Source organism: Cyprinodon tularosa, unplaced genomic scaffold (genome assembly GCF_016077235.1).
Source record: "Cyprinodon tularosa strain WSP-4 unplaced genomic scaffold, ASM1607723v1 ctg147, whole genome shotgun sequence".
NCBI classification, from domain to species: Eukaryota; Metazoa; Chordata; class Actinopteri; order Cyprinodontiformes; family Cyprinodontidae; genus Cyprinodon; species Cyprinodon tularosa.
Genome location: NW_024038298.1, coordinates 76,382 through 103,575, shown reverse-complemented (window position 1 = coordinate 103,575; position 27,194 = coordinate 76,382). Strand labels below are relative to the sequence as shown.

Below are 27,194 nucleotides of genomic sequence, written 5' to 3'. Positions count from 1 at the left end.
AGATATTTACTTTTCGTGTTGTACATTTTTTTAGCTTAAGTTTGTGGAGCCCAAAACAGGTATAGGGTCAGCAAACGTGTCAGCAAAATGTACGTTGAAAGTCATCCTAATTCATTGCATGCTAAAATATCCTTTATTCTGCAGGCTTTTGCAGAAGTTCTTTAAATAGTGGAGAAGCTAGAAAATCGGCTCAGTAAACACCTGCCAAAATTACGGTAGATGCAAAAAAATCAACAAATTTTCACTGGTTCAGTGTGAAAACTATTATTTATTAGGCTTCCATAGAACATTATTCCAGAACTCCTTGTTGTTCTCTTTGCAACTTTCATTCTGATGTTTACTTTTGGAAAACAGCAGTTTCCTCTTTCTGAACTCTTTCGGAAAGTTAAATCTGTCAAGTCATATTCTTTACACTTTTTAATCAGCAGTAAAAGGAGCCTGCTATGTGTTCTATGTTAACACTCTTGAAGAGTTTTTCTTTAGCATCTTGCCATCTGCTTTTGTTGCAAGCTTGTTAGGAAGAAAGCATGTCGGAGCTTTGGAAGATGTTCTAAATGTCTGCAACTTGAAAACGTCTTTCTATAGAGTTGCTGGTCTGATTTCCATTTTTTGTACGACCGCTGTAAATGACAAATTAGACTCATAAGCTGTCACAGTCTTTGACTCGACATGTCTTACCTCATTAGTGAGGACCAGACCAAACTATGACATACAGTTGTCTGAGGGGCAGAATCTAGATTCTAATGATATTTTTATCACATGCACCTATAATCATATGATTACAGATCTCTTCCTCAGTCATAACTGTTTGGTTATATCATTTTATGGTATGGTTAAAAATGGAATGAAATAGTCATACATTCAAATAGGTTATAAAAACTTACTGGAAAAACTTGCAAAAATCCACACAGTCTCTAAAATTTTTTGTTAAAAAAAAAACTTTTACCTGCAAGGTCGAATTTTAGAAAAAAAATTTCAATCATTTTTTCTGAATACACACTCTGTCCTAAATCTGAAACCTGGTTGAATTCTTAATTCAATGGCTAATAAGGCCTTTCAAAATCAGGTTTTATTTTTTTTGTTTTGGGCTCGTTCATGCATGGTTGTTGGGCTTCTTAGAAATTCGTAAAATTAGTGTCAGAACAGATGGAAAAAAAACATGTACGTACTTAAGTTTGACTTAAACATCTGAATTCTTCCCATTGTGCAGCTTCCCTGTTTTGTACATTTGCAGTCCATTTAATTTTTTTTTTTCATAACTTGACCTTTTCACTGACTAAAAAGAGCAGTCTGCCATGGACAGTTTCCTGCAGAAAATGCATTGGTTTCTGCATACCTTTAGAAAATGTCATTTCTAACTCGAACCTAGTTGATTTAAAGTAATAACTTAGTCATCTTTAAGGAAATATGGTTATGTGACTGAAAGATAACTGATAGGCAGAGGTCACTCTGAGCTATTTTGACATGCTTATTTCGTCATTATTTCAATAGTATCACGTGATCAAAACAAACTGATATTGTATTACATGTACACTTGTATAAACTGTGCCAAATAAGGGTTGAAGTTGACCAAAATAGGGTTTTAACCTAAGCAACAACATTTATACAAAGCAGCCCCAAATAATTCCTGTATGAAAATGTAGGTAAAGCTGAATTTTGTAATGAAGTTTGTATTTTGGAACTTGAAAAGTTGAATAGCCTCATACTGTAACAATCATACCTCTCCAACTCTCCTGGAAAACATGGGTTGGAGAGGTATAATGCTGTCCTGTTAATTTTGCAGGAAGTGACAAAGATTATATCTGACAATTTGAAGCAAAGAGAGAAATGTCTTTAATGAAATTTAACACATAATAAAGTGCTATAAAGACTGTCTCAAGCTGTTCATGTCAGTGGTTTTACTACAGGCTTGATTGTCCTCAGACAATATTTGACTAAAATGAAAATGAAACACCCAAATATGTCAGATTTCCAATAAACTAAAAAATAAAATAAAAATCAAAGCCAAGAGAAATATTTTCAGCCTGACCAGAGGTTCTCTCAATTCCTGCATCTTTTTTTGTCTATTGTTTCTTTTCTAGGTTGTGTAGCTCACCACTATATGTTTATGTTTATGTGTTTCAGAGGGGAATCTGTTTACAGCTACGGTGACAGACTTCCTGGCCATTGATGCGGTGATTTATCGTAGCCTTGGGGACATCCCCGCTCTACGCACTGTCAAGCACGACTCCAAGTGGTTCAGAGGTACCAGCAGACACCTTGTGTGTATGTGCGTGCTTGTCAAGATCTGCTTGTATGTTTGAGCTTCTAAGCGTATCCCTCCCCTGCTGCAGTGTGCCCTATGTTCAGAATCACGCCCTCCTTCCCTGGCACAGTCACAGTTGAACTGGCTTAAATGCACACCCATGTTACTCAGCAGACTGATGGATGCGTCAGCAGCTAAGCTTTAACTCAGCTGGCTAAATGCTTGATACAAAAACCATCCGCAACTTTTGAAATATTACCTTTGATAAATGTTTTAGAATGTCCAGAGTGAATTATTACCGAAAATCAGCATGAAAGTCTTTTCTCAGAAATGCCAGTGAGACATAATTCTCTTTAGTATTTGCTGTTAAATCTCCCTTTCAGCATGTAATGAAATTAGGCCTACTGTATGCCACTGCCCTCGTGCTTCTCTACTGTTGTGGGAATTGATGTTGCAAATGGACATGTTTTGGATGCATACTTTCTTATGAAAATTCTCTCCCTCCACCGAGACAGAGCCCTATTTTGTGAGTGCTGTGGAGTGGGGACCTCACATCTACTTCTTCTTCAGAGAGATAGCCATGGAGTTCAACTACTTGGAAAAGGTACAAAGAGAAATCAGATGGAAATATATGTCCTAATATATTTCATCCAGATGTATATTTCATGCAGAGAACCAAATGTCCTTTCAGCGCACCCTTTAAAAGGACCTCTGGGGAATATATGAATTTTTTTTTTTTTAAACAAGCATGAAAGGAAATGCTAAACCAGCACTATTATTTGAATGTGAATATCACCTGTTTTACTTACAGCCACAATGACATTTCATGGTTTTGCTTGTTTTTAGGCAAATCTAAGCTAACAATACAAAACCTGCACCTGTGTAAACCTGAGAAAAGCTTAATTATAAAAGCTTAAATTAGTCTTCTCCTTGCTGAGCAGATAAAACATCTTCATTGGAGGAGATTTTATTTTTTTTATTTTAAAGAATACTTTTAAAAAGCTTGTGAGGTGCCAAATCTAATAAATTAGCAAGGAGAAGGGTATGCAAAAGTTTTTTTTTTTTTGACATGTTTGCAGAAAGCACAATAAATGTATGCTGAAACAGCATTGCTATTGTGTGTTCAAAAAGCAGTTTTGAGATTCACTGACATTTTCATGAATAAGTGATGCTGATTTTAGCATTATAAAACAATAATCTGTCAAAACAGGGTTTCAGATCGCAAATAACATGCAAATGACTCTTCACAGTGGAGCTGAAGGGAGCTTTTGAATGTCTCCTTATGAGATAAAGCTCAAACTTTCTTCTCTTATCATTAGTGTTGAGGGTCTTATCTGTATTATAAAGACCTGTCATGAAGCTAGCTGTGGCCTGCCTTTCACAGGTGGTTGTGTCGCGCGTTGCCAGAGTGTGCAAACGCGATCAAGGTGGCTCGCAGCGCGTACTGGAGAAGCAATGGACGTCTTTCCTTAAAGCCCGGCTCAACTGCTCCATACCTGGAGATTCTCACTTCTATTTTAACCTGCTGCACTCCACCAGCCCGATCATCAGGATGCACGGCAGGGACATCATCCTCGGCGTGTTCTCCACACCAGCAAACAGGTACATCACAACTACGTGCATGTGCGTGTTCTCTTTCAGACATGTACTCAAATTTCACTATTATTTAAAAACCTCTATTAATAATGAAAAGAATAATGTCCAGTATTTGTATCACTCTCCACCGTCTTCACTAAAGACAGAAGAAATTATGGGAATGAGTCCTCAGCTATATCAGTTTAAACTTCCAGCTCTGAGAGTTTGTCTGGCTGCCCCATCTTCCCAAATATCGTCGCTGTCGGGAAAAAACCTTGTAACTCCCATTTTGGACTTTTTTTTTTTTTTCATAAATTGATACAATTGGTCAGTCCCCATGTGTAAACGTATGTTTTGGAAAATAAAAAAGAAAAAAGTTAAAGTTATCAACCTTGCCGGCGGCGGCATTGGTACTGATGGAACTCGCATCTCCACAAGTCACTAGTCAAAAACCTCATAAATCCATTTTGGACATACGAGGTTTCCGTCCGACAGCGACGATATGCTCTCATTGGGACCATTAATAAATGTACTACTAACCAAAAAAATTTAAAACAAAATTAATAACATTCATCCCACAATTTATGTTAAATCGTTTGTTTATACTAGACAGAGGAGTCCAATTTTGTGTTTTATTGCAACATTTCTCTTCAAATTGTAGGTTTTTCCTGAGAGTTTTAGGTCATGTGAGTGACTGACACACAACTATGTCAAATCATTACACTAGCCTGGACAGACAGGCAATTTTAATCAAATTTTAGTGCATATATTTTTTTATTGATTAACTTAAATAGAAAAAAAATATGACTTATTTTCATTTCCCATTATAACAATATAATTTATTTAATTGTCAGTCCCTAGGCGAACCAAAACCCAGTGAGAACGTGCCTCACATAACCTAAATATCAGCTTTCTTTGAATGAAAATGGACATTTATGCAGGAAATCCCGGAAAATTCTCTTTGAGATTCAAGAACAGCTGTATCCACATGAATAAAGAAAGAAAACTTCCTTCAGAGACTAAGGTAGACCCCCCCTGTATGTACATGTTGCCACATTCACATTTTAGTGAACTACTGCTGTTTGTTCCTTCTTCTACGAAGTCGAAAACAGCATGGCTTCCTACACACCAAGACGGGCTTGAGAAAAATCCAAGTGGCTGTTTGAGGGTGCGGAGGGGGTGTGGGTCGAGTACAAGTAATGTAAGTCCCACATAGTATGACATGTAGACTGTGGGAGATTTAGAGGCTCTAACACTACAAGCAGTAAACCAGAATAAAGCAGAGTAAGAAATAGGATGTGACAAGATGACATTAAAAGCATTATGATCTAAACACAGAGCTGTGCTTTAATTACAATAGTACTAATGCACACCAATATATTTATGTAGCCACATAGAGTCAATGCTTTGTTTTTATATTAATTTTTACTTACCCCCCTGACTCCTTCTCCACATTGTAAAATCCTTGTCATGCATTTTTAAGGATGCTACTCAAGGAACTTTATATGCTCGCTTGCTAAACCCAGTATGGCGTCTCAGATCCTTGCCTAGGATTTTTGTAAGGTCTCTTTCAGGAAAAAAAAAAAAATGTAATGCTTTGTTTCCTTGGAAGGATATAATTATTTTGGTTACAGGCCACTAAACTGAACAAGGCCTAATAATTACGTAGTTATGACACATAGTCAGGTAAATGGTAAAGAAAACAAAAATAAATAAATAAATAAATAAATACTCAAATAGCTCCGGAAGCCATGGTTACGAAAAAAAAACAGCAAAGAGTTATGTATGTATGTTTGGAGTTATCATAAAAATTTGTAAAATCTAACCTTCCAGCCAGTGTTGAGTTATATTTGGTTTATTTAAACAGTTCAAATTTACAACACAAGCCAGCTCAGGCAGTTTACAGAGTCAGTGCAATTATATCATGCAAATAGATAGCTAAAAAGCGTCCTATAAAGAAACTCAACAGATGGCATCAAGTCATTGAATTCATCCCCTAATGTGCATGCAGTGGCAATGGACAACCACTTGCATTATGTATCGTTGACTATGCAACTATCCCTCATACCAAGAATGCATGTAGTGACATTTGGAAGGAACAGTTGCCTTTAGCAGGAAGAAACCTCCAACAGAACAAGTTCTTTTGGTTAGATGGGTTAGATGGGACCAGGGTTTCGCTGTGTACTCTGTATTTTTTAACGAAACAAAACTTCTGGTAGACATTAAAAACAAGAAGACTTTTAGTATTTTTTTAAAAGCACAAGGTCCACAAGATGTGTGCAACCTTGTTGTTCAAAAAGAACACCACTGGCTTCAGCAGATTGGGAGAAAATGTGCAGAATCTGACTGCAAACATTAAAATATTAATAATTTCTCAAGAAAGAGAGCCTCGTTTGTATGCAAACACCAGTCCAAATTACTGTTGATATGTAAAACCACATATTTGTGGGATTTAATCACTTTTATGTTCTCAACCTCGATTTTAACAAGCTGGTGTTGTTATTTCTTCTTTCTGCCAATATTTGTGTCCTTAGTCGGAGTAGGGGGGATGAATTTTGAATTACTTGATTCATAATAAAGAATTAAAAATGTATTTAAGGTAAATGTAGCGAAGATATTAATGGGTTAAAGTGAGACATTGTGATCAAAAGGAAGATCAGGATGGGAATCCAAGGGCAAGGAAGTCAGTAATGGACAACACGTGTGCCTCCCGCTCCCTGAGACCTTAAGCTGTTTCATCAGCTGCATCTTATCTCCCTGTTTAGAAGAATACATAGTGAGAGGGTGGGCTGCTACCTGCAGAGTCTGAAGGATGCCTCACATATGTAGACTCATACACAAATAAGCACATTTTCCAAAACAATTACAATGGTTCCCAGATAAAAGCTTTTACATCTCTGCACCGAGGACCAGCTAAACAAACAAAGAGGCCGCCCTTGCCTGGGTAACCTGCCCCTGGGTCCTGCTTTAAATGAGTGCCAGCCAAGGTTGGGAAATGGAGGTTCTTAAAGAAAAGATATACATATGTATGGTGGAGGAAAATGAGCAGAAATCTTTAGAGAAAACATGTGATAATCTAAAAAACTCCCTTAGGTCCAGTGTGGCCTGCTGTGGCACACCGGCAAAGTGCTTGCCAGACAAATTGCCTTGGCTGGCAGAGTGTAGTGGAAACAGCATGAAGCAGGACCATGGAGGAAGGTAATAGCTGTTCACTCCTTTCACTTGGCCCACTACAACATACTGTACACCAAGCTGAACTAAGGAAGAGTAAAAATGATTCATTGTTTTCCCTGTACAGTACATTCTAGAGGAACTCATCTCCCCCTGTGTCCTCTCTCCCCATTACCACCACAAACAACCTGCATTTAAAAAGATATTCTTTAACTTGTCTTTTTTTTAAAGTATACCATTGAGATTATGAGCATTAGAGCAGCAGAGCAAAGACGTTTCCTCCTGCATATTTGCTGTTTTTTGTTCCTCCAGTAGGAAATATCACTTGTGTCAACTGTCGCTCGCTCTTCAGGTTTAAATGGAGCTGTATAATTGTAATTGAAATCTTGTGTATCCTGAAAGCAGGATGGCGTCTCTGGCTTTGCATGTGGAGAATTCTGTGTGACAGCAGGATGTCCCTTTGGGAAAAAGACACGGCAGTGAGGAGGAGCAGGAGGAGAACAGGTTTATGATGCCATGAAGAACGTGATGCTGGGGAAGGTTGCACAGATGTGCAGAGTAGACCCCCTAAGGGCCCACGAGCAGACTTGGCAAAGGAATACATAACAAGGTCATAAGATATTTACAGAGAAATGGATACAGGAGAATAACCCATGTCACTAGAAAAATAAGATTTTTACAGAAACATTTTTTATTAAAATTGACCTCCATTGGGCCACGTTGACCATCGTTGGGCCCTCACTGTCATAAAAGCAGTCATGTTTCCATTGGACAGTTTTACAAATGTCATAATTTATTTTACAAATATATGCTGAATCATATTGTTAAGCTAATTAAATGGTGTAAACTGTGTCTGGATGTTGCATCATGTTTTTGTACTCCTAATCTGTTTTAATTAAATTCCCGAGCGATGGCCTTTTTGAATAATGTTGGCATGGAACTTGGCTTATCCACACTGATGCTTTTCTGTCTGTAATGATTGTCATGGTCTTTGCTGCAAGATTGACGCTGATATAAATACTGAATAATGACTGCCCCTTCATCTAGGTTTGTTTATATAAAAGAATGGAGTTAGAACATACAAAAGTTATGATGTCAGTGGCGGCCAGTTTGTCCTTTTTAATGACTGTTATTTGTTAAAGAATATAGTATTATCAACTGTGGTAGTCTCCTATGAGCTGTTTTAGAAATGTTTCTGTATAGATTAAGTACCCTTTTTTGAGATAATTGATTTAGCAGATCTTCATTTTAATTTCGTTAAGTAATGTGGAACATTTCTAGTTGCACTTTGCTTTTAATGGATTAGATTTAATTCCTCCTGCTGTTTTTTTCCTTAACTCCACAGCCTATCACATGGCTGATAACACAAATAATTTCATGCATGGTGTCTGGAAGTTCTTTTAACAATAGGTCTGCTCAGTCGACATCTGCATTCAGCCAGTAAAATGTATTTCAACGCAGAACAGATAAATATGAAGAACCAAAGGAAAGAAAAATAAACAAAAAACTGACTGAAGGGAATTATGGGGGGAATCTAAAACATGAATGAGGCAAACAAGTGAGAGAAACGACTGGTGGCAATGAGAATAATAAAAGAGAGTTCAGAGAGGAAAACAGCTGGAGGCCTTTTTGCTTTCTTTCGTTAGATTCTGAGTCATACATAGGGCAAACCCAGTGACCTGCAAGTGATACCAGGCTGGAGAGGTAGAGAAACCTGGCAGGGCTGGCAAACTTCACTCATATAACATCTGGTGCCTTCAGTCCTTTATAAAAGTCTGTTTTATCCACATATAAAGGGCTATGAAAAAAGCATATGACCTTAGAGACTTTGTTTATTTTGCTTTTTGTCAAACTTAAATGTTCCAGATCGCCAACTAAATTATTAATACCTGACAAGGATAACTTGAATAAATACAACAAAGGAAGTTTTGAATGATTATTTCATTTATTACAGGACAAAGCCTGACAAAGGATAAAACATAATTTAATCCTAAACCTAATAACTAATAGGTGACAACTTCTGCAATAACTGGCAATATATGTTTTTATATTTCTCTTTTTTCATGACTTGTTTTAAAGTATTTCACTCATATTGGAGAATCTTTTAGACTCACCAGCCTGTTATCAGGTCCAGCCACAGCATCTCAGTGAGATTTATGTGCAAAATGTGAGTGGATGTATTTCTCTCTGGAATAAGACCTCTTACAGTGGCTGCATCCTGGAGCAGCTGTGTATTGTGGGATTAATAAACTATTTTTAAATAAAAAATAAACTCATTTCTCGGTTTGCTTTGAATCATTGTCCTGCTATAGACTGTAAGCCATTAGGAAAGGAAGCCCTGTTCCTCCAGATCGCCTCCACCATTATTGATTTTCTCTTTGAGGAATTTTTGCTTCTTTTTAAATTCTATTAGAATTTGATTAGATGATCTGAAACTTAAGAAGGTGACAAACAAGGAAATCTATAAAGGGGTCAGATAGTTTTTCCACAGCTCTGTATGACTACCTCTCTGCTGCCCTGACCAGGCCTGAGTTTGACTGTAAATGTGTGTAAATGATAAGCACAGAGGGCCGACAGCCTGACCCAATCAAATTGCACATCAGGGGAGCACGGCTCCCAGCTGCAACCAGGAAATCCAGCCCTCAAGCAATGCTTTTCAACACACTTCTGAAACTGACTTTGAGCTCAGAACATATTCCAGAAAGGACTCAAATCAACAGCTGGACATTTATTATAAAAAGAAAATCAGAAAAGGAAATAAACAGCTTGAACTCATGTAGCAGGCGATAACAAGTGGTTCCTTCTCTGTGTATATTTCTAAAGTAGTTTGAAGCTTTTCCTCCATGTACGTACAGTAGTTAGTTACTCATTGATGATGACAGTGTAGGAACAGAGTGGAGCAGTAAACATGCTGTTTTCTTTGTTTCTGTAAACTCAGCTCTTATCTCATCCTGACAGTGCTCTCCTCTTTTCTTCTCTCAGCCTAAAATACAGAAACGTAGCATCAGGCTCAGCAGAAACAGCCCGACCATTTTGGATGCCTCTGAATTTGTCATGTCTCATTGTCTTCATTTACGCGGGGGTGCGCCAAACTCTTCTCTGAGCACATGCACGGCTCCAAGTGACCGGGTTCATGAGTAGTTAAACAGCCTCTGAGCTGCACCGGTCTTTTTACTGGAATACTTTCATGGGTTCATTTCCTTTACTGGAATCTACTCTCCTCCTCCTTTTTGTGGGGGACTGAATTTTGAGTGACTCATTTCCTAATGTTGCTTTATATTCCAGGAATTTCTTGAGCCTATTATAGTTTTTTTTCTGCTGCACATCTATAAACTATAGACCAGAGCTGATAGTGTCTCTTTTGTTTATCCTCGGTCTCTATCAGTCACAATTTCCTTTGTGCTTCCCATTAGCTCCTGAAAAGTAAAAGAAAATAATAAAAAGTAATTGGTCATCTGAGCTGGGCTCCAATTCTTTAAAAGGTTTTACATCTGAATTTAGTTTTACTGCAAGGATTTTGTAGGATGGATATATAACCCATTATCTTTCCCTTTTCTGTCACTTTTTCTCTCTGCAACCTCGCATGGGAGCAGAGCCTGCTTGCCATGGGGCTGACAGTCATTTTGTGTCAGCTCAAAGTGTTTTATCTGCCTCTCTCTCTCACCATCCTGTCTCCTTCTCTCCAGCATACCAGGTTCGGCTGTGTGCGCCTTTGACATGGAGCAGCTGGCTTCCGTGTTTGATGGAAGGTTTAAGGAGCAGAAATCTCCAGAGTCTATTTGGACGCCTGTTCCAGATGAACTCATCCCAAAGCCAAGGTAAAGCCAGATGGCAATGCTCAATACATGCACCTGCGTTATCAGATTGATATCGGCAAGCTTAGGGGAGGGCGATAGCTGTGTTCTGAAACATGACGCTGCTTCAGAAAGAAGCAATTTTTTTGGAAAAAAGTTTGCAATAAGGGATGTATCTAGCAAACTCATTCATATTTTATCACTTATTACAGCAATGATATTTATATTATTGGGATTTTTTGTAATAAACCAACACAAAGAACTGAATCACTGTGAACATAAAGGGAAATGGTACAATGGCACAGTTAAAGCTCCAGATATTTTCATGTTAACAAGTATTGAACCAGTTTAATCAGACTGTCCATTGTTTACGCTGTGGGAAAGCATCCAAGATTTGCTTGAGAACATTAATGAGATTCTACACAAGGCCAGAGAAGCAAAGGGCAGGTTAGGGGGAAAGATATGGAGAAGTTAAAAGCAAGGTTTGATTAGAAAACAATATTCCGGGCTTACAGAGCCCCTTTCAATCTATCTTCTAAAAATAAAGATTATAGCACAACCACACCATAAATTCGCTATAAATATGTAATTAAACAAATGTGGAAGAGTTTAAGGGCGTGAATACTTTTGCAGGTCACTGTGTGATGTTTTCATCTCATGACTGAATTTTCCCCAGATTTTTTGCTTAGGTTTTTAGCTTCGAGTTAAAGAAAAGGGAAAAGCGACTTTGTATAAACAATGTTGGAGAGTTTTGAAGATAACACTTTTTTGAGTGTTGCCGAATGCTGTATGAATATGAGTCACTCACAGTCTAGACTGTCCTTTTAATAATATATTATTACAGAGGAATGAATGACAGGATTTTGTCAGATAATTTCGCTCCACTCTTTCTGATGTCCTCCGTCTTGCTGTCTCCAGACCGGGTGGCTGTGCTGTTCAAGGATCAAAGTTTAATTCTTCCAACTCGTTTCCCGATGAGATGCTGAACTTTGTCAAGACACATCCTCTGATGGATGAAGCTGTTCCATCACTCGGACAAAGACCTTGGATTGTGAGAACCATGGTCAGGTAAGAACTCTGTGGATCGGCTGTTATGCATACTGATTCATCAGGTAGTTAAAAATAATTTCTGAAAGAAATGTTTCTATTGTAATTTCATTGTTATTTTTAGGAAATTAAATATACAATAATATAAGGTATTATTATATGTTATGAATAAAATCAGACTAACCAGAACAAGTTACTTAAAAGTAACGGATTTATTTTCTGCTTTATAATGCTTTCAGACATTTATATTTATTTAATATGATTATTCTGCCCTTAAAGTGGAAATGAAAAGGTTAAAAGAAATAGCTAATTCACAATACTGTATCTTACTATTATTAATAATTATATTAGAAATGTGGAAAACAAAAACTAAAAAAAAAATAAAGTTTAGCATTTTTTATTTTTATTTTTTTAGCAAGAGGCGCTGCCAGGTTGCAGTACGATTCCGGTGATACGTCACAACCTTAACACACTTAAAAAATATGGTTTAATGGAAGACATAGCTGAAAGTACACTGAAGTGTCTAACCCCATGGCTTATGCTTATTTTAGCCCATTTGCTGTGTTATGCCATGCCGTGCCCCACAATAGGTTAACAGTATACACTGTACTGTATATGTACAGTGCAGTACAGTGCGCACCAGTGCCTCTATTTACTCTGGCAACAGGCTGTGGTTAGCTCCACTTCCGTCTGTTATTCTTTCTTTTCAAAGCTGTTCTCTTGACTGATATTATTTATGACTGAAATGTCTGTTATAATTAGTTCACTATGCAAATTTGATAAGCAGTTTTTACTCAGTGGATTTCTCTTCATTTCCCAGTTACTCCAGACAAATGGCAGATTTTGTCTCCACTGCACCAGACTCTGTCTAGTTCACCTTAACCAATCTGTTAAATCATGAGTTTCTTGGCAATGCTTTTAGCTTTCATACATAGATGGACTCAAATGGATTACTCCAGTCTGTGGCATTAATGCAGCACTCTGTCTCTCTCTGTGGTGTAGGTACCAGTTGAATAAAATAGTAGTGGACACTGAGGCTGGGCCATATAGAAACCGCACCGTCCTCTTTCTTGGGTCGAGCAGAGGAACCATTCTCAAGTTTCTCATTATGCCAAATCAAGACAACACAGTGACCAGCAGCAACATCTTTCTGGAGGAACTGGAAGGATTTAACCCTGACAAGTAAGACTATATATTAAGACAACAGCATAGAGGCTTATTTATTCATGATTGACTTTGTGCTTATTTTCAATCATTTGGTGAAATGTTGACCTGCCATTTCAAAGTTTTACATAGCTCATGTTTCTCTGTCAAATATGTATTAAAGTAGTAGCACTGTCTATAACTAAATTTGTCTTTATGGAAAATAAATATTTTCAGTTAAATAGATTATTATACTTTCTGTGCTTCCCCTTTAAACACATAGTTGCTACTAAAAAGTACATTTTGGTTTTATTTCCTCTGTAACAAAAGAGTATTGTTCTTAGAGTAACTTCTTGTTTCAATGGAAAAAGATCTGATTTTTTTTATACTAAATGGTCTCTATTTTTTTATAGCACTTTTTCAAGTCAGGGGACTCCAAAAGGGCATCTCAACCTAAAGAGTCACACACAGAGAAAAGCTGTAATTAGAAAGGTGTTATTGAATTAATTTATACAGGTAACACAATCAAATTCTTCAAAATGTTTTATAAGGAAAACCAGCTGATTGCATGGACTCCTTGTCTCTCTGCAGTCCCTGCACTGAGCATGCATCTAGCGACAGTGGAGAGGAAAACTCTCTTTTAACCAGAAGAAACCTCCAGCAGAACCAGGTTCATCTGCCGAGGCCGACTGGGGTTTAATGAGACAGAAGCCGATAATGACATAAATTAAATAAGTTATTTGGCGCTCAGGCCCTGGCAGAAGACTTTGATGCTGTAAATCAACATTCGCTTGAATAACCTACACTAAAAATAGTAATGTAACTGTTTTTGCCATTTACTTAATCATATTTAGTTACTTTAACACAATTGTTTCATGTTAGCAGGGTAGGACATAAAACAATTGTGTTAAAGTAACTAAATATGATTAAGTAAATAGCAAAAACGTTTGCATTAGGATTAGGGCCAGAACACACCGATCGTGTACGACTTTTTAATTTCCTATCTGATTGTTTTCCATGTCACACTGACTTCGTAGAGTGGCTCTGACTAGGCAGCATGGGCAGATCAACTGAGAGTTTTTTCATTTTTGTATAATACACAAATGAAAACAATTTCCCATATTTGAATTGAACAGAATATGAAAAGTTATTAATGGAAAAATTTAATACAAATTTAAAAACCAGCGGCGCACTCTATAAAGCAAAGCCCCACTTAACAAGTCTGTCCAGCATAATGAGATCAACATCTAAAGAAAAGAAAAAAACTGCAATAAACAGCGTGGGAATGGTTTATATGCTGACTTAGGCAGAGAGGTGACTCTCAGAGAGATCTGGGAAGTTTATCCAAGTTTTTCCTTTCTTTTTTTTATAAAGAGGTGTGAGAGATACGCCGCGCTTAACTGCTCTGTCTGCCCTCATTTATTTTTTTTTGTGTAAGGCTCGAAGAAGATCTCTAACTATTTTACGTAACAGTTTTTCTCCTATCATAGATAAAGTATTAATTTTTTTATGTTTCATTAATTGTCCTTGCACAAGTCTGTCCTGCTATTCTATATACGCGATGTGCGACTCCAAAACTGACTGTTTCCCGGTGCAAATAACATTTTTTTTTTTTTTGTATTTCCCCCCAAAGCGGATGTGTTTTACTTTGTTATCGCATCTCTCTACCTGTCAGACCCATGAAATTGCAGCTGAATTGCTGCGTAGTCCAACTAGAATAGACCTGGGCTCTATCTAAGTAGGATCTACACAAGCACCCTTGCAGAAAATCATATCATTGCTAAACCCCACAACTTCGTCCGACATAATTTTCTGTCGGATCAGATCGGATCCGGTGTGTTCTGGCATGTAGAGTGGAGTCTTCCTCCCCCCGAGGCCCTGACACTGGTGGTGGAATAAGCTAGAGGATGAGTGGGACTGAGAATGAGGGAGGAGATGAGGTTGAGGTGGATGGAAGCGGCCCAAGTTGATTGGCTGGAGCTGATCAAGGGACATCGCAGGGGGTTCAGGTGAAGCTGATAAGATTGAATTTTCACTTAAGCTTCATTATACTACAATTAGTCATTCTACATTATAATACATTATAGCCACAGTCGCTCTGGGGCTCACTGACAAAGGCAAACCCCAGAGTAGACAGTCAAATCTGCAGATTCTGAGACACATGGAGGGATTGATTGACAAAATGTGGTTTAAGAAATACAATTTGGCTTATATTGTCATATTTTACTGTTAATTCTGTTTTTGTTAAGGATTATAGCACATGGTGCAGAAAGATGCCCTTATATCACCAGCACTATCTTGCTTTAAACAACTTGTGGTGCTTGTGAACACCTCAGAGTCCTAATCAGCTGATTTCTCATTCAAATTAGCAGTGTGGAAACATGTCGGAAATGGTATTTATGGGTTTAGCGGAAGATAATCAGCTGGGAGCCCAGTTGTAAGCAGCAGACTGACCTACTTAAACTCCAGCATGGAGGATATAGAAAAAGTCTGGGAAGATAAGAGAGAGCTGGTTGAAAATATGATGGTAATCTGACACTATTATTTTGAAAGCTCAACGTTTAATTTATTATTTTGTGTTTTTTTTGGGGCGCTTGTGTTTTTTTTATTGTTTGAAATAAGATATCAAAACTAAACTCTGAAGTCTTAAACATGACTGTTATCTCAATTAGGCTGTCTCTAGCTCCTGAAGTTTTTCTTTCTTTTGCAGCACCCAAGCAGTGCTGTGATAACATCAGTGTTTTGATGGCCAGAGTTAAACTGTTTTAGTTAAAAACAAAAAACAATAAGTTATATAGCAGCACAAGTACAGCACTTGAAAGCAATCTAATGCTGTTAACCTTCCAAAGGGTTTTGATTCCATTGGTGCACACTTTATCTTAAAAAGGGCAGGGCAAGGCAAGGCAAGGCAATTTTATTTGTATAGCACAATTCAGTACAAAGACAATGCAAAGTGCTTTACATGATTAAAATGTAGGAAAATAAAACAGAATCAGAGCAAGTAGAAGAAAAAAAAAAAAAATAACTAATAAAAAATGCAGAAACAACACAGAACATTAAAAGAAAAAAAGAAAAATTGATTTTGTATAAAGTACAAAAATGACACAATTTTTGAAGGAGCTCTTCTCTGGCTTTGTACACTTTGACCATGTTAAGTCTAAGTTGGCAGAAACACTGCAAGCAGAGCTGCCAACTCCACAATTAAATATAGGCAGACAGTTATGATATGAACTAGTATTTAGATTTTATGACTAGTTCATTCCAAGAATTTCAATCAGTAACGGGAAGACATTGCATACGTTACAGCCTGCAAATTCACAGTGGACAACTTCCCTCAAAGGAAGAAATATTAAGGACTTTTTTTAAGAATGACGTTATCAAAACTACTATAAGAAATCCCTTATATGTGATAAGATTTTTGAACTTAAAAGGTTCAAATCTTACATTAGGTTTCAATGTAACTAATGAATGTGTTCATTTGAATGTGACCACCAAGATACAAATCCCTATGAAGTTTCTGAGACAATGCAATAGCATACAAGAAAGAGAAATAGGATGATTAGATAAGACTTGAATGAAACCCTAATAATCATTATCACGAAGCAGACTGTCCTCTAATGAGTTTGAGAATTAGTGTTATGGGCAAACATTAGAAAATTATGAAAGAGCTAATCATCCTTGATCATGACTAAAGTTATTGCAAGGAAGGCTGACCCTCTATCTTCAGTCTGAATTGAATCCTATTCCTTATCTGGACCTTAACAAAAGATTTGGTTAAACAAGCCCCCCTGTGCTTCTGTAATTAGCATTTTACACAAGGCACAAGAGCTTCACTTCACGTCGGTTCTTTTTCCTGTTTTGTTCTTAGCTGAAATGCAGCGTTCCACATGGTGAATGACGGCAGTGGTGGTTTTAGGGGGATTGGGAGGGGTAGTAATTGTCACACAGATGCAGGCAGCTCTGGATGGTGATTATCTTTCTCTAAGGATAATTAAAGGCATTTCAAAAGAAAGTAAATGTTTCTAAACAGTTTCTGTTGCGCTAATTGGGCTTGTGAATACATAGAGCCTCTTTCACCGATAAGTGAAAGCCAAGCATTATTTACTGAATTGACCAGCTAGAAAAAGACTTTTATCTTGGAGTACTTTTCCTACTCCTTCAACCTATGCCTAGTAATTTCTGCCTCAAATTTGTCAAAATGAGGGACAGTGATTGCAAGTGAAATGAGGGGGGCAGCGTGGCAAGAAAGCTGGTGTGGGCTCGAGCCAGTGTTAGGAATAATTTGGTATTCATGGTAAGCTCGCTGGGAGGTCTCTGACAGTCCAGCTACCACAGCAGGCATCCAGCTAATCAGAAGACACATCTTGCTCCAGGCCTTCACCATTCCTAACCTGTGCATAACAAACAAACAAAGGAACCCTAGAGATTCACAGATTACAGACCTGGGGCCGATTTCTGATCTCTGATTTGTAATGCTTTGACCTGCTAATTCTGATCTTAGATGGATATTGAAATATGTTTTCTTGCCTTATAAAGAGAGCCACACTGTGAGAAAATATAGTCTTTGCTTTTTTTTACCCTCCTAAAAAACCTAAATGAAGAGTAATACCAACAGTTAGTGGGTGTTGGTCTTCATTTACCGTATTATTTTTAACAAAAGAATTAAGATCCTCACTGGTATTTTAAGATATCTAATCTAATCAAATATCTATCTTCAAAGCTTAAAAGGATACGAAAAAAGAAAAAAAGAGTGCACATTTAGCTTTCCTAGTATTACGCTGAAGCTGACTCCGGGTCATTCTTTCCTTTGCTGGTTTGAGAAGCTCTTAAATTGTTGAATTGCCAAAAAGACTAAAGATAGAAAAACAAAACATTAGTATTTTATTTTCTTCTGACCCACTGGTCTCTGTTAAGGGGCTCAGCAAACTGAAATAATCACATTTCTGTCTAAAGTCAGTTAAAAAGCTAAACCCCTCTTTACGTTTAAAAAGTTTAAAAATGTCAACGTTTAAAAATGTTATTATGAGTTATAGACAAAAAGCTAAAACCTTTGAGGTACTATTTGCAAAAGCAGATTAGTTTAAGGACACACAATCACAAATGATAATTACACATAATGACCCATTGACTTGATATAGAGCAGGTAGGTGACTTTAGTTTGCTGGTGTCATTTCTGAGCCTTGTTATGTGTACAAAGAAAGAACCTATTTAATGTATGCTGCATTCTGCTTATGTCTGTTTACTCTTCTCCTCTTCTTAAAGCCTTTTTTTGCCTTCTGACTCTCCCTATTCATTTCCTTGTATTTGATGATTTTGTCTGTGAAGAATAACTCCTAGCTTGGCCTTAGAAGGAATTATATATTCTTCCTAATGACTGTGGGCCATCCAAAATCTCATTACCATAAAACCTCTCCTGCAGATTTAACATGTGCATAATATGGTGTATATCTGCTGCATGAAGCCAGGTAGTTGCCAGCTCTTGTGCCTCAATTAGAGACAATGTGGACTAGGGGTGGGTATTGCCAAAGAAGTCACGATTCGATTCGAATCACGATTCACAGGCCACGATGCGATTCTATCATGATGCATCACGATACTTAAATTATTGCGATGCATTGCAATATTTTCTCCTCCATGTTTTGTTTTTGGATGACTCTGCACAGTATCCCGCGGCCGGAAATGCTTGTGACACAAGGCAGCGTGCGTCAACACATTTGCAGCGACATCTACTGGACTGGAAGTTGTATTATACTTGTTTTTGGCTGATGTTTGCCAACCATTCATGCAATTTTATTTATTTATTTTTTAAAATTAATAATCGATACTTGGCGTCAAGAATCGATGCAGTAGATCACGAAAATTAGAATCACGATGCATCATCATGACGATTATTTTGCACACCCCTAATGTGGACCCTGGCTGCTGCTTTTTGAGGGCCAGTCGACCCCTTAAAGATCCACAATCATCTCTGCATATTTAGGTTTGCATTTCAATGTTCAGCACTTGCTGCATTTCATTTATTTGTGTTTCACACCAAAACTAGAGAGTTTTTTTTTGCCCTGTTGTTCTGCTCAGATTAAGATCAGGGGTATGATGTGCACTGGCAAAGTGGTAATTTGAAATTGCCTAATGCAAATTTTTGTTGTTTGTGTGTGTTTCTTTGATGCAGGTGTGCTGAGGACTCTATGCATGCCAGACAGCTGTTGTCTCTCACCCTGGACCGGGCGAGCCACACATTGCTCCTCGCCTTTCCCTCCTGTGTGGTCAGAGTGCCTGTGGCCCGATGCCAGCTCTACTCCCGATGCATGAAGTAAGCCTGCAGAGAATAAAACACAACCCAGACCATAAATGGGCAGTTGGGTAGTAAAAGATCGTTGGTGACCTTAAAGGGACCAACTAGCATTTGTCTTTAAGTGAAGTGAAAAGGAGAGCTCTGACAGCTGCGGCAGACCTAAGCTTGCTGCAGTGGGAGAGACGCTCTGCTGGAAATTTTCTTTGGTCCTGATAAAAGGGATAGCAGTGTTCTGTTTTAATTATGCCTTCAAACAGAATAGTGTCCGGCTTAAATGACTAAGGCTGTAAGATTGTAAAATATTCTATATGTTCAAAAGGAGTTGAATCTAAACCTTTCAGGCGTAACATCACTTTTCTTCTTTAACATTACTTGGTATTTTTCTGCATCTTCTGACTAAGGAGAGTTAAATAAATGTATTTAATTTCTTGTATTTGTGCATTTTGCTGCAGTCTAACTTATTGGGAATTTTTTCAATTTTTTTTCTAATATCTGAAACTGTTAGATATAAAGCAAAATGTTAAAATGTAAAGTTATGTTTTATGGATCTCTTACACACAAACCAAGAAATCCCTCTGGAGGTTTAGAGGCACTGGAAATATTACCTGTGCTAATATTAAATACTGTTCTGTATTTTAGCATATCTGCTACTATATATAATCACATGCCATTGAAGATGAATCTGATTTAATAGCTTGTGATCATACCACTCAAAAAATACATTCACATTTGCGGGACACAATTAAGTGTATATATTAATATGACTATGAAATGCTATGCTAATGATATTTAACATTTTGTGCAAATGGTCATACTGTAAATAAATCTAAGGGTGTGGATTCTGAAGGTAACGTTTGAGTCAAAGGTGTTTTTTCAGGATTTTTTGGCCCTAAACTTCAATGAGGTGGCATACTACTGTCCTATTAAAGTTTTTTATTTTATTTTTTAAATAATTTCAACATTCTGTTATTATATTTCGACTATTATAATCAAAGCATGAAGTTTAATCAAGAGCAGAACCAAAAAAAGAACACTCCAGATTTTCTGATGGCTTTCTTTTGCTTTGGACAATTTCACTGATCATTACACACACAGATGCATGAATGAGATATAATGACTCTCCACATGCATACACCCATGCAATCAGAGCAACACATAGCCCCACTCCTCTCGTTTTGAGACCTGTGACTGCAGCCTGCTGGGGTCCACCTCCACACTAACAAAAACCAGTGCACCACCCGGCAGCACATGTGATGTGTGTTCACTGGAGCAGGTGAGTCATACAGGCGTATAATCAAGACCACATTTGGAAACCACTCATATGCTCCCTGAGGTGTATTTAACATGTGTGCTTATGTGTTTAGATTTGCGTATCAGGATTCACTTTCTGTGCATGAGTAGGTTCAGGATTTTTTAGTCACGCTTCGGCAGTTCCTGCTCTGTTTTTTTAACCTCTGAGTAGTTATTGTGAACTTTTTACATATTTTTTTAACATCATAGTAAAAGATCTGTAGATCCCTATCATTTACTAAAGCTAAGATTTTCCAGCTATTCTTGAAGTTAAGTTGTAATTTTCCGTATTTTACTATAAGGAAAACAATTATAGCGTGTACAAAACATGTAGTTTAGACCAGGGGTCTTCAACATTTTCCAGGCCAAGGACCCCCAAACTGATGGCGAGATGGAGCGGGGACCCCCTAATTATATATATTGTATGAAATTATTATATCAAACTGGTCTTTAGTCACTCTATTACAGATGGAGTCATGCAACAAAAGTAATTTCGCACTGGGATTATATGAAAGTATTTCTGATTCTTATTCCTCGTTGATAGGACAGGTGTTGTGAATGAAACGGTGCCCAGCTTGAAAGAGCTCCTGTGTGTCGCTGAATGTGTGCATTGATGACTAAAAGAAATCTTCTGCCTCCATTTATGTTTACTACAGTGTGTTGAATTCATGTTAATGTGGATTTAAAGACATTTCATTTAGTGGAAAAAAATTGCAGAGTGGAATATTAAAAAAAGTCTAATAAACTAAAACTTTCATGACCCCCTAGAGGTCACGGACCCCCGTTGAAGACCTCCGGTTTAGAGTTTTATAACCATGCTTTTGTTCACAAAACAAAGGTACAGCTGTTTTTACAGACTAGTTTGTAATTGATACATAAAATATTGTGTCAGATTTTTGCATGTAGTTCATTTATATTTCACATAGAAATTATACCAGAAGCTTTACATGAACCTGTTTTTTGTGTTCATTAAAAGACTTGTCATTTTATTGTTAAATGAAACCAGCTGAGTTTAGTTTAGTTTTAGTATAAAGTCAAAAAAAAAAAAAGATATCTTACTGATTTTATGAGACATTGTTGAAAAACTCATATCTAAATTGAGGAACTACACTTGGTGCAAATACAACTCAAATCAGTCCATATATATATATATATATATATATATATATATTTTTTTTTTTTTTTTTTTTTTTTTTTCAGTCCATACAGTTTGATTAGAACAAAATTTACTTCAGCTGTACTTTTGAGTCTGGCTGTTATATTTTTTTGCATATATTTTTTGTTTTATTACTGTAATACAAAAAACAATTAGTTTAAATTAATACAAACCAAAACTCCTAGTTATATTTAAAGTTTTAATAACTTAGGAAAGCTATCCTAAGTTATTAAGATTTTATGATAAAAAGTAACTGCTTAGTCACTTTACCTAGTAACGAGTTAGTTTGATTGAGCAGTAACTGAGTTGGTAACTCAGTTACCTTTTGGGGGTAGAAACTATAACTAGTTATGTTTTTCAAATATGTACCCAACACTGTTGTTGAAACGGAACATAACTTCCTATGAGATTTTTTAAGATATTAAAATGTTCTGGCAAAACAATCTTGAACCTGGGGACTTTTTATTATGTTTTATAGCTTTTTAGCATCATTTTTAGTATCTTTTCGTGTATTTAGTAACTACATAACAATTTTATACATCCTTAATTGAGGTAAATCTAATAACTATTAGACAGTTGAGCTCCTGGTAGGGGTGATATAAAATTGAAATGCCACTACACTATTTGGCAAAACAACACTTAGAGTCACTTTTAAGTATATGTACCTTTCAGTAAGGCAATTATTATATTCTTTTATCATTGCCAATCTTTATTGTTCCACTTCTACTATTTCCCTGTAAGTTTAATGCAAATAGATTTTACTGCTCAGGGAAAATACAGATTCATTCTAATAAAATAAACATGTATCTGGTCGATTCAAAACATGTTTTTGACTTCACATTTTTGACTTTTCACTTCTTTTTTTATTTTCATTTTAGATTATTTAGTGATCAACTACAACAGCTGTAAGCTCCCCCCATAACCTGCTATGATTAGCAACAGCATCTAATACCTTCACAACAATAATAAGTGGAGCTTGGGGGCACTGATCAGTTCAGTTCTTTCCCTGTTTAGTTGCAGCTGACCATTTTCTTTTGTTGATTCTTATCACATCTCGACAGAATGACAGAACGTCATCTGGCTGTTCAGAAACAGAAAGTGTAAAACACAAAGCTCAGCACAGAATCACTTAGTCAGAAAAGCAGCAACAGACTGAAACTCAGTACTGCATGTCCTTCCGCACCCAAAGTATGTCTATATTTTTTCGTTTTACTGTCCCCTAAACTGCAATTGAATGATGTAAAAAATGTTTCCTAAACCCTAATATGCCATACTAGGACTGTATTACTAAAAGTACTAGTGAAAACATAATTAATACTTCCATTATAAATCATGAGCAGAGGAGGGAAGAACTAACAGGAGGTTATGTTGTTTTTCCCTTGGGGATCATTTATCTCTCAGGAATATAAAGTAAGGTAAAAACAGCATTATTGATCTGTTAAAAGTCACTTTAATCTTTTCTTTTCGGTCCTGTCAGTTTCCCTTTCCTTCTGGGTAAATCAAACAGAATATGTGAAAGCTGTGGAACTCTAAGTGGAAAACTGTGATATCACTAACCTTAAAGAAGTATGAATATGGGCTTAATTTTCTTGTATCATTCTACGGGCTTTTTTCCATACCTAATTTCAGGATGCAAAACATTCCTTGCAATAAACTTTATCAAAAAGGAATGCTCACACCCTGATCCAAAAAGTAGACATGGCGACTTTCTTACCAGCACTGAAAGATAGAATTCTAATCATTTAATTATCTCCCTCCTGTTCAACTGCATACGACCTATAAACCTTAAGGAAACCTGCAGTTGAAGAGTGAGGAGCTTAATTAACAATGTCATACAGTATATCATTACAATGAGATCTCCAATGTAAGATAGAGGTTGAGTATTTAGAGGTTAGAACTCAGAGCTCTGAATACTCTAAAGCTTTGCCTACTTTTGTTAGTCTGTCATTCTTATCCGCTGCTTTTTTCATAAGCCCTAACCCTAAGCCCTAATTCACTACATGTCATCGTAATGCTCTTTACAGAAACAAACCTATTTAATAGTACAGATTGGTTAAACGTGTTCTCTGTAGTGACACTTAGCTGACTGCCGTGAGTCAATGACTCAATGCTTGTGGTGATAGGAGACATTAATCCCTTATATTTAACATGTATGTAGTGACAGTGGAGAGAAAAACTTCCCTTCTAATAAGAAACCTCCTGCAGAACCAGGTTCATTGTGATTAGCTTTATGCCAAGGGCAAGCGGGGATTCACAAGGACGGAAGCAGACACAGAAAAGGAACATTGAAGCACTGATCTATAAAAATTTTCTATATTAGAAAATATATGGGTAAACTAGCTCCACTGGTAGCTCTGCCGAGGAGAGAAACTTTTAAATATAGTAACTCTTAGCCAGTTTTCTTTGAAAAAGAATGAAAGAGAGTACACACTAGAAAAACAATCTAGAAATAAGTTAATATGTCTTAAATTCTGTGTATTCAACCTTAATTTGAGTAGGTAAAGGAGATACTTTGCTATGGAATGAGTATTTTTACTCTTAAAATAAGATAATTAGATAATATGCACTTGAAATAAGACAATGCAATTTTGTTTTCTTATTTTAAGTGTAAATTGTCTTTCCATTGGCAAAATGTCTCTTTTACCTCCTCAATCCAAGAACAAATGCACGTATTTTAAGAAAAAAAATATATTTTTTCCCAGTGCATACAGTTAGTCACAGTAAAATCTGACCTAACCTAAACCCTAAGCACGGACAACAGGTGCAACTCTTTCATCTATAACAGAAGCTGTTTCCAGCAGCCCACCTGATGCCTTCCTCCAGAATGGTTTCACAGCCAAACAGAGCAACAGGCCAGATGGAGCTACTATAACAAGAATAAGCACAGAGGAAACAAAATTAGAAGTTGAACTAAGAAAACAATGCAGAACAGAAGCTGAATGAAGAGAAGTGTTCCCTTGGCCCTCCTATACTTTAAGCCTATAGAAGCTAGCTATAAAGATAGTTCAGGATAACCTGAGGCACTTTAACTGTAAGCTTTATCAGAAAGAAACTGTTTATGCCTATTCCTAAAAGTAGACACAGTGTCTGCCTCTTAGACTAAAACTGTCTCTACTTTTGGAAATTCTAGGAACAACTGGTAAATCTTCAGGTTGAAAGTGCTCTATTAGGCACATAAGGAAAAAAACTAAAATATAAAATATAAAATGGAGCTTAATTAGGGCTTTATGCGTGAGAATGGGCATTGTAATTTCTGTTCTGGATTTAACAGGAAGGCAGCATTTATATGTAGTCAGCATTTAGTATTCCTTTTTTTTGGATTATAAAGTGCTCTGAGAGCGCCTTTTTGCTTTGAAAGAAAACTATGGTGAAATTGCTGTTAGACATTTTGGTATTAGTGACACGGGTTACATTAATTTTAACTAGATGACAACCTGATTGTAAGATGGGAAATACTGCAGATTTAACATAAATCAGTCATAGCTAAATATAAATCATGTAAAAGGTAATAAAGTCTGTCAATTGTACATTGTACAGTGATTTTCATTATGGTCCTGGTTAAATTTTATCCTCGACATGACCTTCTTACCAAAAAAATAATAATTTCAGATTCATATGTTGCATTTTTAGGAGGAAGGGTCTTTCTCTACAAAATTGCAAAAAAAAATTAACAATTGAAACTTCGATTTGTAATCCTAATGACTTCGAGCAGGAAGCATTTAATCTGATTTAATGAGTTAACTGTGAGCCTTTATGTTTTAAATTACTTTCCCTTTAAGCTGCTCTCATCATCAAACATGTAAGAGACTAACTTTGGGGCCTTCTTAAGTGAACCCAGTTTAATGTTAAGGGTTAAATTAATTTATTTTTCTCTGGTTTCCCTCAGAAACTGCATCGCCTCCAGGGACCCATATTGTGGCTGGACCAGAGGAAGCACCTGCTCCTTCCTCAGACCTGGAACAAGGTGGAACACTTTTTCTATGTTGCTACACAATCTATAAGCACACCGACATACTTCTATTTCCTGTCTCCTGGTTCTATGACATTTTTTTCTTTATCCTATTTTCAAGTTCTATTACCACTTTTCCTTCTCTTTGATCCTAAAGTTCTGTTTTTGTGTTGATTTATTTTTTATTACTCATCCCAGGGTGATTTTTGCCTTCTAAAAGAAAAACTGGTAACATCTCATGCATTATTTATCCACTTTGGGAGTTTTAGAAATATGATAGAAATATGGTGTTAGAGATATGATTTTTTTCTTTTTTTGGTTCCTGATTCTAATCTGTCACCCACTCTGATCTTTACATACTTGTAGAATGTGTATGACTGATCTTAAATATTGTTATTTTTTTTTTGTTTACCTGTTGAGTTGTCATGAAGCATTGCCTTTTTTTGGGAGGTGTCAAGTTTGCATATGAATTCCTCTGTTTCTCTGTTCCTGCTGCAGTTGTCTGTCTTCTCTGCTCACTTTCAGTCCTGTTCTTTTCCCTCCACTGAAATCAGATTTCTCATAAGTTAAGCTGCTTATTGAATTAGGCTTTCCAACACAAGTGTAGTGCCTACTGAACAGACAACACAGACCTTAAAGACCACCTTGGGCATGCTGCTTATACTATTAAAGACCTCTGTGTATGTCTTGATTAGATTTACCAAGGGCGGTCAACCTGGCAATCGATTCTGCATTAAGTTTCTGAGGATTTCCTCTCTTTGGATTAATGCAACCTTTCTCAGGTAGCCTTCACCAGAGGAGAGGGACATGGAGTTGTAAATTGGACAGCCACTGTGGAAGATGGGTTATTATTTTGAATATATTTTTTGTGTAAAGTTAGATTTTTAGATATATAGGTTTATTGTTACATAAAATAGAAAAAAAGTGGCATGGGTTAATATGTACCATCAACATGAATGTCATATTAACTATATGCTTTTAAGAATCCACCCATTAACAAGCTCATAGCATCGTTCTGGTCAGATAGTGAAACAGTCCTCTTGGCAGAATTGATCATTTACGTAAAAAAAATTGTTTTCTGTGCTGACCCAGGTTTTTCGCATAGGCATTGAATTGCTTATAGACATGGAAGAGAGTCAATACATAACCTTGTAAGCTCGATTTAGCCATTCCAAAACAAATTTGATGCATGTTTGAGATCAATGCCCTGCTGGAACAGAAATTTCTGTACAAGTTTAAATGAGGTTGATGTTCTAAGTGACATAAACAGGTAAATCCTTACTCAGAATGTTGTTAGAGTTTGTACAAATTTATAAGGAATTAATGATTAACTTTACAATCATAAGCATATATTTATATCAAGTTGAAGCTGTAGACAACTTGTGATCTCCCTTCTTGCTCTGCTGTCATCTCAAAAAACTTTTTGTGTTAAGATAATTAATAGGTAATGACTGACCTACTGGCTGACAGTACAGCTGCAGTTTCAGGAGATCCCACTCCACGCCAGTCTCAGAAAGCAACCACCCAGGTCT

The 27,194-nt window shown here is 36.8% G+C and overlaps 1 protein-coding gene across 5 annotated transcripts in view; it reads left to right on the top strand.

Annotated features, from left to right (window-relative positions):
* Nucleotides 1-27,194, top strand: part of sema6bb (sema domain, transmembrane domain (TM), and cytoplasmic domain, (semaphorin) 6Bb) — a 203,368-nt gene that overhangs the window by 132,682 nt on the left and 43,492 nt on the right. For all 5 annotated transcript variants that reach the window (XM_038279020.1, XM_038279022.1, XM_038279023.1 and 2 more), the window contains 8 exons: nt 2,125-2,244; nt 2,761-2,849; nt 3,630-3,847; nt 10,678-10,809; nt 11,704-11,853; nt 12,835-13,014; nt 19,145-19,285; nt 25,600-25,677. In XM_038279020.1, the coding sequence (XP_038134948.1) occupies nt 2,125-2,244; nt 2,761-2,849; nt 3,630-3,847; nt 10,678-10,809; nt 11,704-11,853; nt 12,835-13,014; nt 19,145-19,285; nt 25,600-25,677 (1,108 nt within the window). The remainder of the gene's footprint in view (nt 1-2,124; nt 2,245-2,760; nt 2,850-3,629; nt 3,848-10,677; nt 10,810-11,703; nt 11,854-12,834; nt 13,015-19,144; nt 19,286-25,599; nt 25,678-27,194) is intronic.